The sequence below is a fragment of the Acomys minous genome, assembly GCF_964271855.1.
Source record: "Acomys minous genome assembly, chromosome: 4".
Lineage (NCBI taxonomy): Eukaryota > Metazoa > Chordata > Mammalia > Rodentia > Muridae > Acomys > Acomys minous.
The window spans coordinates 60,190,890-60,203,138 of NC_140486.1; the positions used below are offsets into that span (position 1 = coordinate 60,190,890).

General features: G+C 45.2%; 1 protein-coding gene across 3 annotated transcripts in view; it reads left to right on the top strand.

The window, feature by feature from the left end:
- Positions 1 to 259: 259 nt before the first annotated feature.
- Positions 260 to 12,249, top strand: part of RPRD1A (regulation of nuclear pre-mRNA domain containing 1A) — a 45,830-nt gene continuing 33,840 nt past the window's right edge. The window contains exon 1 of one of the 3 annotated variants that reach the window (XM_084780910.1): positions 260 to 613. In XM_084780910.1, the coding sequence (XP_084637036.1) occupies positions 463 to 613 (151 nt within the window). In that variant the 5' untranslated portion in view covers positions 260 to 462. The remainder of the gene's footprint in view (positions 614 to 12,249) is intronic. The other 2 variants (XM_084780909.1, XM_084780908.1) reach the window with 2 other exon arrangements.

Genomic DNA, 12,249 nt, shown 5'->3' on the forward strand with positions numbered 1-12,249 from the left:
ACCAATGTACAAACCTACTCAGAGCTCTGTGTTCACGTTAGAGCAGAAGAGCAGTTTTCTCTAGAAACAAGGCCAGCTCAGAAAGCCCCGTCCGGAGGCCTGGTCACGCCCCTGGATGCCGGCCCCGCCCCGCCCCACCCCGCCCCGCCCCGCCCCGCCCCCTTTCTCCACATTGGCCTTGTTCCCGCCTCTTCCGCTGCTCGGGTCCCTCTTCCCACTCCCGCCTGCAGGCGGCGTCTCCTTTTCCCAGGGAGAGCAGCGCGAGGGACAGGGCCCGGTGCGTGACGTCACTGCCGGCCGGGCGCCATCTTGCTAGGTTGCGACCGGCCTCGGACTTGGTGGGTGGCGGTGGTGAGGGCGTGGGGAAGGGTGGGGTGTGGGGGCGAGGCGGCGACGAGGGCGGCGACACTCTCCTCCCCTCGGCTGCACGGCGTGGGACGGCGGGAACGTGGTTTCGGAGGGATGTCCGCCTTCTCCGAGGCGGCGCTGGAGAAGAAGCTGTCCGAGTTGAGCAACTCGCAGCAGAGCGTGCAGACCCTGTCCCTGTGGCTCATCCACCATCGCAAACACTCGCGGCCCATCGTCACGGTGTGGGAGCGGGAGCTGCGCAAAGGTGAGCGGCCGCGCGCGTCCTGCCCCGGGCTCCAGGCCACCCACTCGTACCCCAGGTTCCTAGCTTCCCACCTCGAACTCCTGAGGCGCCGACTTCCTGAGTTCCTCCCCGGCTCCCCAGTTTTTCCCCCGGTTCCTGGTGGTTCGGTCCGGACTCCCCGGCTTCCCGCGCCGTCGCCCATCCCAGGTTCCTAATGATCTGGTCCGGACTCCCCTGATCCCCACACCCTTGCCCCAGGCTCCCCACTTTTCACCCCGAACTGCTGGCATCTCGCGCCCGCACCCGGGCTTCCTGGGTCCCGCGTCCTTTCCTGGGCTCTCGGCATCTTGTCCTTGGCACTCCGTGAGCCACCCGACTCTCTGGTACAACTGTCAGGCAGGCGTCAAGCTCCTCCTCGGCTTTTTACCCTGGGTCTGCGCATCCCACCCGCGCTCTCCTGCGTCCCTGCCGCGGCTCGCGAGTGCTGTCGCGGGGTCAGCGGTGTTTCCCACTCTTCTTCCACCACGCCTCTTCGAGAACCGGTGCTTGGTCCGCAGTGACAGAGTAAAAGAAAAAATAATCAAAAAGTCCTACAGTCTAACACTGGATCAGTATCGAGAGGTTTAGGCCCAGCACCGGGCTAGAGCCTGAAACTCACTCACTCAGTCTGCGTTTTCCTCATCGTGTAGTTTTTCATTGAACAACAGAGAAGCGGGGAGCGGGGTGGGGATGTGGGGTTGGGAGTTGGGCCCTTTCTATGGTAATCAACTTGCTCATGTGTTACCAATACAGGTATGTTAGTTTTTGAACCACTAGGCTATTAAGACACGTGATGCGCAGTAAAGAGTCCTTTCTTGGTAGGAAAAGGATCTCCCCAGCTGGCGAATTTCTTTTAGCCTTTGGATTGTAGATGCCTTACCTGAAAATGCTGGAGTTAGTATTTACAGTTTTGTTTTTTAGTCAGGACTGTCCTGAACTTGCTTTGTAGGCCATGCTGGCCTCAAACCTCCAGAGATCCGCCTGTCTCTGCCTCCTGAGTGCTGAGATTTGAAGGTGTGGGCCACCAGGCTAGGCCTTGTACAAAATATTTAATAGTGATCCCCAAAGCGAAGTGAACTGTTTTGAACAGATGTCTCTTTCACTGACACGCAAAATACTCAGTTTGTTCCTGCTGAGTAGCCTTACTTGTAAAGAGCTAGTTTGTGTTAGACCCACGGGGGGTGGGGGGAAGGTATTGGTGGCCCGGTGTGGTGGCAGGCACCTTTAATCTTAGCACACGGGGGCTCTGAGTATGAGGTCATTCTGTTCAGCAAATCCAGTTCCAGGTCAGCCAGGGCTATGTAGTACATAGTGAGATCCAGTCTTCTTTCATCCACTTAATCGTAATTCTTAAATCATTGAATAGTACCACTGTTCTTTATTGTTGCAGACATCTGCATGGATTTCAGATAAAGTATCTGGACTTTAACTTACTTTTATCTGTATGATTGTAACGTATGTATGTCATCTAAAGTTCCTTAGAACTGGAGTTACAAGTCGTTACGAGCCTATTGATTCAAGTTTTGGGAACTGTGTGTTCACAGTTGCAGGCACTCAGGTCCTCTGCACGAACAGCAATGTTCGTCTGAGCCGTCTCTCCAGCCCCTTTCTTATACTTTTTGTCTGCATGTGTGTACTTACTTGGACATGGGTACCTGTGGAGGTCAGATTGTCCTGTGTTTGCTTTTCTTAAGAAAAAACCTACTGTTAAGATTTTCAGTCTGATTATATGGGGTGGCTTCCCGCTCAGGGGATCAAAAGCGTTGACAAACACTAATAGGGCTTGGAAAGTAGTTGTGAATGTTTGTTTGGTTTTAAAAAAAAGATTTATTTATTTATTATGTATACAGTGCTCTGCCTGCATGTACTCCTGTAGGCCAGAAGAGGGCGTTGTATCACTTATAGATGGTTGTGAGCCACCACGTGGTTGCTGGGAATTGAACTCAGGACCTCTGGAAGAGTAGTCAGTGCTCTTAACCACTGAGCCATCTTTCCAGTCCCAGTAGTTGTGAATTTTAAGAAGTCAGAAATTTCAAAGTCAACAATGGGTTTATGGGGTGGAGGAAGCATTTACAAACACACGCAACCAGCACAGGGCTGAGACAGTAGGAAATCAATAGAAAAATGACAGTATTGCTTATATACTTTTTGCATGAAGAAACCGAAAAGATCAGAAAGTGACAGTAATTAGGGAAAAAAAACAGACCAATGGTATCAATGGTTGATTAGATTGGCAATTAAAAAGTATAATAGGGCTGGGCCCTGGGCGTAGTGGGAGGCAAAGGCAGGTGGATCTCTGTGAGTTCAGCCTGGTCTACAAATGGAGTCCAGGACAGTCAGGACTATTACACGGGGAAACCGTATCTCAAAAAGCATGTGCTAAGCCAGGTTTGGTGACACATACCTTTAGTTCCAGCACTTGGGAGGCAGAAGTAGGTGGGTAGAGTGTTCTAGGACAGCTAGGGCTACATAAAGAGACCCTGCCTCTGTAAATAAAAATAAATAAATAAGCAGGCATAATATAAGAATCATTCAGGATAAACAGAAACATTAACAACACTGCATGCTCGATAGAGGAGTTAAAGAGTTAAACCTGCTTTAGAGATGAACTTGACCTCCAGTGAAGTTGAAAATATATGATTGTTGACTTTAATACTCTCTTGTTAGAATATGTCCTGAGACAGAGCACGTGGGCACAGAATTGTGTGTTGCAACCTGTGGTTCTCCTCCTCCCTGGAGGTGGGGGTGGGGACTGTTGGCCACCAGCCCACAAAAGCAGGGGGAGCAGAAGAGGAGGAGCAGAGCTGGGACCCACAATGGAGACTGATCACTCCGGGAACCACTTCAGGGAGCTAGTTCAACTTTACTCGGGGAGAACGAAGGCTATATAGTCCTTGGGGAGTGGGTGGGGGGCTCCCAGGATAGGTGTACATAATTGGTTGAAATTAGGCACTTTAAAGATGCTTGGTTTGCATTTGGCTCCTATGAAATAAGCGGGAACACAGTAATTATCCTATAGGAGCAGGGAGGGGAGAGCTAGCAGGGAGCTGTGTCGGAGGCCATGTATCAAATGTGGTTAGGGGCATCTATGTAGGAGATCCTGCTGTCGAGAGGGAGCTCAGAGTGACTATCTGGACTGGGAAGACTGCAACCTCAAACAGCAGGGTCCTTCCAACAGCAACCTTACCACAAAAATGGAAATAACATTTACTTTGGGACATGAGTAGTGCTGGAGTTTGAACCCAAGGCCTTGCATGCCATATTGCTTTCTATATAATCAACATATGCCCTGGCCTTGCCGTACCATCTACAGTGGAGGTCTTCTAGTTCACAGTAGTTAAATGACTGCCTTTAGCAATGTGCTACAGGAGGTGAGCATGCTGAAGTTGATAAACAAAACTACAGGGACGCAAAGAGGACATCTGACCTAGGTCCTGTATGGTAAGGAAAGAAGACCACTGAGATAGTTTAAAAAGTGAATACACACATTCTGGTAGTTAGAAAATGGGCTTTAAATTGTGATATTCAAGCAAATAAGTAATGGCCAGCAGAGTTTTTTGTTTGTTTGTTTGTTTGTTTGTTTGTTTGTTTTTTAGGAGACAGGGTTTTTCTGTGTAACCTTGGCTTTCCTGGAACTCACTCTATAGACCAGGCTGGCCTCGAATTCACAGAGATCCCCCTGCTTCTGCCTCCAGAGTGCTGAGGTTAGACTGTTCAAAGGCAAGGCATGCACCACCACTGCCCAGCTGTTTGTTTTTGTTTTTAATCAGTGAACTGAGGCAGATGTGTGCATTCTGCAATGGGAGGGCTCCCTGTATCCAAGGCTAGGAATAAATTCACTCCAACACAGTATGTGATTTTTTTTTCCTAATGTGTGATTTTGTTACTCTTTGGCCATTCTGTTGTACACTTTTTTTCCAAGATTTATTTACTTATTATTTATGCAGTATTCTGCCCACATATGTGCCTGCATACCAGAAGAGGGCACCAGATCTCATTGTAGGTGGTTGTGAGCCACCATGTGGCTGCTGAGAGTTGAACTCAGAATCTTTAGAAAGTAAAAAAAGAGAATTGTTTATGTGTATGGGTGCACATGATTGTGTACCATTTGTGTGCCTGAGGAGGCCAGAAGAGGGTGTTGAAACCTGAAACTGGAATTATAGATGGTTGTGAGCTATCGTGTGAGTGCTGGGGATTAAATGTGGGTCCACAGGAAGTGCTCTTGACCTCTGAACCATCTCCTATTGTATAGTTTTGTAATTACTAATTTTATGTGTATGAATGTTTCACTTGCATTTATATATATGCACCTTGTGCACGCAGTGCCCAAGGAGGTCCTCTCCCTTGAAGTTACAGACAGTTGGGAGCCACCTTGTGGGTGCTAGGAATTGAACTCAAGTCTTCTACAAGAACAATTGCTCTTGGCCACCCAACCATCTTTGCAGCCCAATTGCATGGGTTTTGAATGTGAGTTTTGCAGATAACAATGTGTTACAGTGTCAAAAGCTTGGGCACTCTTGATAGAGCAACAATTTAACAATATCTTCAAGATATTCAAGATATCTTGAAACAGCGTAGCTGAATTAAGAAACACCCAAATTCTGAGTTAAATAGTCAAGGTACAGACCAATTTGCTATTTAGGAAAGTTAGAAAAGGAGCAAAATCTAGTGTTCACATATACTTTATTTACAACGAAGACATGCAACTCTGGTCCTGGTGATGCTTACTTGTAATTCCAACCTGGGAGGCTGAGGCAGGCAAATTAAAAGTTCAAGTCCAGTCTGGGCTACATAGATAGATAGACCTTGTCTCAATATAAACAGTAACCTTAACAAAAGAAAAACTATGTGAAAAGCACTGATTGTGTACTGTTTACCAAGGTGATGATTACCATATGCAGGAAAGGAAGGGATGAGATTGTGCTGGGTAATGTTGCAAATGTTACAAAGGTAGTGGTGCCAGTATGTGGGCAAATATTAGATGTGTGATGGGCATGGCTCAGCGATGCCATTACATGATGAAACGCTTTGTACTTAGAAAAAAGGCACATGTAAATAGACATTTTGAATAACACTGAACATAGTACTGGTGGTGGTGTAGGTGGGGAGTGCTGGTGTGCTGTGTATGAGGTAGATAGTGGGCTCTTTTGGGTTATTCTATTTCAATTTTTAGCTGTTTTAATTTTTTGGTTTACAAGACAGGGTTTCTCTGTGTAGTCCTAGACTCACTTTGTAGACCAGGTTGGCCTCCAACTCACATCGACTGCCTGCCTCTGCCTCCCAAGTGCTGGGCTTAAAGGTGTGCACCACCACGCCTGGCCCAACTGATTGCCTTTTGATGAAATTTCTTAAGTATTTGTTGAATTTGTATTCACTGATAATGCTTTAGAAAGCAGGAGATGACATTAATAAAATAAGTATTGTATATTACCTGCTCTAATTTGTTGGTTTTAGAGACAGTATTTGCTTTAAAACGTGTGTGTGTGTGTGTGTGTGTGTGTATGTGTTTGAAGAGATTCCATTATAAATTGATAATTTTCTGTGTTGTGTTACTGAACAAGTTTGCACTGAAGTTTCTGTAGTTAAAATAATTGATGTTCTCAAACTAACACAAACTGTATCTTTGAAGAAACTGTTGAATTGTAGCTACATATCTTTTCCCTCATTTTTATAGATTTTTCACCTCCCTTTCCAGGAATAAGACCTGTAATACAAAGACATTTTGTAACTTTTTTTGGGATGGAAAATTTAAATGATCAATCTATAGGCTAATCAAGAAAAACAAATCATGAAACATGCTACATAAATATAAATGCCATGTAGTCATCACCCGGCTTCAACAGATAGTCTTTACCAACACTTAAAGCATGTTGGCCTTTTTCTTTTTTTCCTCATCTTTGTTTGGCTTGCTATGGCGCCCTTGTGAAGGTCAGAGGACAATCTTTGGAAGCCAGTTTTCTATTGCCATCAAATTTGGCAGCAAACACCTTTGCCTGCTCCGCTATTTCACCAGCCACAAAAATGTGAGGGAAAAAAAAAATCAAATATGTAGCCAGTATTTCTTTCCTGATTATCTTCTCATTGCCTCCTATTTTTCTTTGACTCAGTATCAAAAAGTTAGTTGCAAGGTATTGTTATACTCCATAAATATCTCTGTGGCTTTCAACTTATTTATTTATTTATTTAGACACAGTCTCATGTAGCTCTGCCCAGGCTTAAACTCCTTTTTCTCGTGCTTCTACCACTCAGGGCCTGCGCTTATAGACATGTACTTCCTGATGCTAAGTGAGCTGTCTACTACTGAAGTACCTCAGTGCCTGCAGATCTTTTATGCTCCTTACTGGGAAAATGAATTCTCATGTTTGTTTCTGAATTCGGTCTGTTCCATCACACATCTCATGACTGCTGCAAAGCACCACTAAATGTGTGGGAGAGAAAGAGGGAAAGATACAGGGTATTTAGCATTGTTGTCAAGGTAGTTCTGACCTTGCCCATGTACACACACACAAAACCAAGGAGATGGTTTTGAAGATCCCAGAAGACACACTGGCTAAGGAATATTTTTATTTCCTGTAAACTGGTAGTTAGATAAGAGCAGAAGGTACATTGTTGTGCCTTAAGGAGACATGCCCCTTCTAAAACACTAACTCCTCTGAATTGAAAATTTCCTCTGCAGCCAGATGCAGTGGTGCAGGCCTGTAACCCCAGCACTCTGGGAGGCAGAGGCAGGCATAGCTCTGTGAGTTTGAGGCCAGTGTGGTCTACAAAGGACAGCCAAGGCTATACAGGAAAACCCTGTCTCAAAAACAAACAAACAAACATGACTCAGTGGGTAAAAGCTGCCAAGACTGATGATTTTTTTTTCCCTTGGTTTTTTGAGACAGGGTCTCTGTGTAGCCTTGGCTGTCCTGGACTCGCTTTGTAGACAAGGCTGGCCTCGAGCTCACAGTGATCCACCTGCCTCTGCCTCCCAAGTGCTGGGATTAAAGGTGTGCGCCACCATGCCCGGCAAGACTGATGATTTTTATTCCTGCTGCCTGTATGTCCTCCGACTTTTTCATGCGTACCAAAGAACACACATGCCCATGTACACACACACATAATATGTGTCAAAATATGAAAGAGACTTGTTATGTGTGTTTGTATGCATGGATGAGTACAGCCTATATGCATGCACACGTCAATGCCAGAGGCTGAGCACGTCTTTCCTCAGAAACCACCCACCTAGGTTTTTGAGAGAGGCTCTCACCCAGGGCTCACTGATGAGGCTAAGCTGGCTAGCCAGTGTGCTCCAGGGGTCTGCCTGTCTCTGCCTCCTGGTTGCTGGGAGGCACTGTCTGACTTCCATGGATTTTGGGGATTGAATTCAGTTCACATACCGAGCACAAGCCATTTTTCCAGCCCAAAATTTTTTGTTTAAAATAAAGTGAAAGTTTCACTTGAAATGTGTGTTGCTTTATTCAGGAAACAGTTGTTGCACTCCTCATACTGGACTGAGATGAGTTAGCAGATAAAATGCCACAGTTGTCTTCAGGGAGCTTACATGGCAGCCAGAGAAGTGGAGTTTGCTACTGAGGCTTAGTTTAGGGAAACCTGGGACTTTTAAAGTTTATTAGTGTGAGTAGAATTTATTAGTGATGGTTTTAAGAATACAGATTTTTTTTTACTGTCACTTTAAACATTTGTTTTCTTAGGTTGCCAGGAGTCAAACCCAGGGCCCTGCTCGTAGTAGGCAAGTGCTTTGACACTACACTATCCTCAGGCACCCTGATGATCTGAGTGTGGGCACTTGCCATTGCCACTTCACGGGGCCTTTCCAGTTCATAATTTCTGTTTTGGAGGAAGGAAGAGAAACATGCATTTTAGATAAACCTTTCAGGGACATCTCTACTGTCTGCTTTGCTGGTCAGTGTTCTTAGGCATTGCTGCCTTTCTGATTTACATGGTCTGCAGGACATCACCCACTCCTCCAACCCCACAGCTGTTCTTTTTTTTCTTACTCTTTTTTTATCAGAATTTTCTTGTATATTCTTGTTTTTCTGTATTTACTTTGAATCATCTTATAGGTTGAAAGAAAAAAGCTTATCTTGGTATTTGGGAGGGCATCATTTCAATCTATTCCCATCTTAAAGACAGTTCAAATCTTTGTTTTTGTTTTTTGTTTGTTTTGTTGGTTGGTTAGTCGAGACAGGGTTTCTTTGTGTAGCCCTTGCTGTCCTGTACTCACTTTGTAGACCACGCTAGCCCGAACTCACAGAGATCCGCCTGGCTCTGCCTCCAGAGTGCTGGGGTTAAAGGTGTGCGCCACCACGCTTGGCCAGTTCATATCTTTGTGATGTAGTTTTTTAAAAGTCTGGCAACCAGATCATATTTTCCATGTGTGGTTATTATTAGTAGGTGTTAAACTTGTTCATTCTCCTCCCTTCCTCGCTGGCCAGGAACAAAAGGAGGGGTGGCACTAGTAGTCAGGAGCTATGCAAGATGTCATTTTCTGAAGAGGTCATGTGGGGCCTTTACTTTTTGTTGTTTGGGGGTTTTGTTTGTCTTTCTAGACAGAGTTTTTCTGTGTCATCCTGGACATCCTGGAACTCGCTCTGTAGACCAGGCTGGCCTTGAACTCAGAGATCCGCTTGCCTCTGCCTCCCAAGTGCTGGGATTAAAGACATGTGCCACCATGCCCAGCCTGGGACCTTTGCTTTAAAAATAAAAATGTTGTGCAACTCTCAGATTTTATTTTCTGAGATCCAGTCCGTAGTTCATTTAATACATACCTATAAAATGTCTACTGAGCTGTTATGTTTAAAACAACAACAACAACAACAACAGCAAAAACAGGGCAAAAGGCTGGGTCTTCTAATAAATTCAACACAGACTTGTTAAAACAAATGTAATAAATGCTGTAATAACAATGTAAGAAAGAACTAGGAAAGTGATACCCTCCACTTAATAAACAATCATACGCTCAAATTCTGTAGTTTACGGTAAGCACAGATCTTCTACTCCTGGGGCTCTAAGGCAGAGGGAGACTTGTGCAAGTTTTGCTGCAACACTTTAAAGTGCATGTTATGACCACAGTGCTTGACGTGCGCTTTGCTAAGATGGACAAACCATCAAATCTCCGTGAATATGTTTAAGGGGGAAACAGTGAGCACAGGATTCAGTGCTACCTGTGGTTTTGCGGAGCCATGGGGGGCGGGTAGTTGGAATGTATGCCCTGCTGGTAAGTGCGACTACTTATAATAATGGCTGAAAACTTTGAAAGTTGAGCCAAAATGGGAATCTACCATCCCAATCTTAGTGAACACAAATAGGATAAGCTCACAAGAACTTACACAGACAGCTACACTCAAACTATGAAATGACAACAGTGAGGTCCAAAAAGCTAAGAAATGACTGACCTCCACACAAGCGAACTAAAAGCCAATTTAAATTCTCAGCAGCAACAACAGACATGAGAAGACAGAGACAACAGAAAGCCCTGACCTGGGGTAGGGTGGTGACTCGATTAACTAACAATTTTGATTGAGCACAGCTGTTCTTGCCTGTAGTCCCAGCACATAGGCTTCCTGTATGCCTTTAATCCCAGGTGGATCTGTTCAAGGCCAACTTGGCTTACATTATGACCAGTTCTGGGTCAGCGAGCCAGGAGTTTTTAGTTGCATTGGTCCTTTCCAAGATCAGGCTTTGTTTTCCTCAACCCCTTCCTTCTTTTCAATTTAATTTCTCTCTTTACTATTTCCTCCTTCTGCTTGCTTGGGTTTATTTGTGGGGTCCCCATGCTTCCTAGGTTTTTGAGCTCTGAGCCTGCATTAATGATTTGAAACATCTTTTCTGCAGTTTCTTGGCATATCACCTGTGTCCCATGGACTTGAAATGTATTTTAAACGTTTTCATGCTGATTAGCACTTTTATGATGGCTGGTGTTTTTTTTTTTTTTTTTTTTTTTTTTAAGGTTTTTTGAAACAGGGTTTCTCTGTGTAACGGTCTTGGCTGTCCTGGACTCATTTTTGTACACAAGGCTGGCCTCAAACTCACAGCGATCCTCCTGCTTCTGCCTCCTGAGTGCTGGGATTAAAGGCATGCGCCACCACACCTGACTGTGATGGTTGTTTGAAGGCCTTCTGTCAAATAATTCTCACCTCTCCTTGGTGTTGGCATCTATTGATGATTGTGTTTTCCATTTTGTTTGAGAGTATCTTGTCTCCTGTTATGGTGAGTAAAAACTGATTCACTGCCAAGTGTAACCAGCACTTAGGAAGCAGAAAACATAAGAAATAATCCCCCCAAAAGCTGATTCATATTTTGTTTTGTTTTTGAGACCTAGTTTTACTGTGTAGCTCTGGCTCTCCTAGGACTCACTGTGTAGACCAGGCTGGCCCTGCCTGAACTCACAGAGAGCTTGCCTGCCTCAGCACAGCCTCAGGCCCCCCCACTGAGCTTGAAGGTAACCTCCACTACCTCAGACTTTTGTTCATAGATTCACCTCATGATGTTACAGTCAGTACTCTTGCTCAGCCCTGATTTCATTGGCTCTCAAACACAGGGGGGAGATATGACAACTGTTGGGTGCTAGTGGGGATTCGCTAAGTCTTCTCTGACATCACAAGGACAAAGGAATGGGTGTGTTGCCTGTTAATTGTGGGCTTTTATGAGAGCAGTTCTTCTGTGGCATACTCTGGGGAAGTGCTGCCTCTTTGTATGGAGGAAATAGGGACTGTTCATCTTCGTTCCCACTTGGCCTTCTCCAGTGCTTCTGTGATGGGGCTGTGGACAGAGGTAGGGTCCTGTGAAGGCAGAGTTCTAAGTTTCCCATTTGACCTTGGCTGTTAGAATGTGGCTACAGGTTTGTTCTGTAGTATATGGCAGGAGTGTAGCAGCTATTGCTTAAAAGTTTTGTTGTGGGGCCTGGAGAGCTGGTTCAGTAGTTCAGAGCAATGTTTGCCTGGCAGCTGATAACTCCAGTTCCTGGGGATCCAGAGCCCTCTTTAGGCCATTGTATGTGCCAGGTGGGCATGTATGTACACACCTACTTGCAACATCACACACACACACACACACACACACACACACACACACACACACACACTTCAGGTTTGCTAGGTGCTCTTTCCCACAGTGCTTTGGCTAGTGAACCAACAACCCTTTTTGTTTTGTATTGTTTTTAGAGAAAGGGGTTTTTCTGTGTAGCCTTGGCAATCCTAGACTCTTACAGATCAGGCAGCCTCAAACTCACAGAGAGATCTGCCTGCCTCAGCCTCCCAAGCGCTGGGATTAAAGTGTGCACCACCACTCACTGCCTTGGGCCTTTTAGGAGTTTTTATGTCAGCATTTGTTACAGTTTCTCAGTCCTGGAGCTACAGAGAAAATGGGGAATGTATCATGCTGCTGTTTGGGTTCCTAAGTGCCAAGAGAGTCCTTCATTTCTCCTGTTGGTTTTAGTCATGGCTGTACCAGCCAGCATCAGGAGTAGAAGAGATACCTGTGGTTTTTCCTAGAAGCGGAAGTGACTGAGATTGGAGCTAATGCTTGGAACTCTTAGAATACTACTCTTTCTTAGTTATTATTTTTGGAGATGTGCTAGGGATCAAGCTCAATTGCTTTACCACATGCTAGGCAAG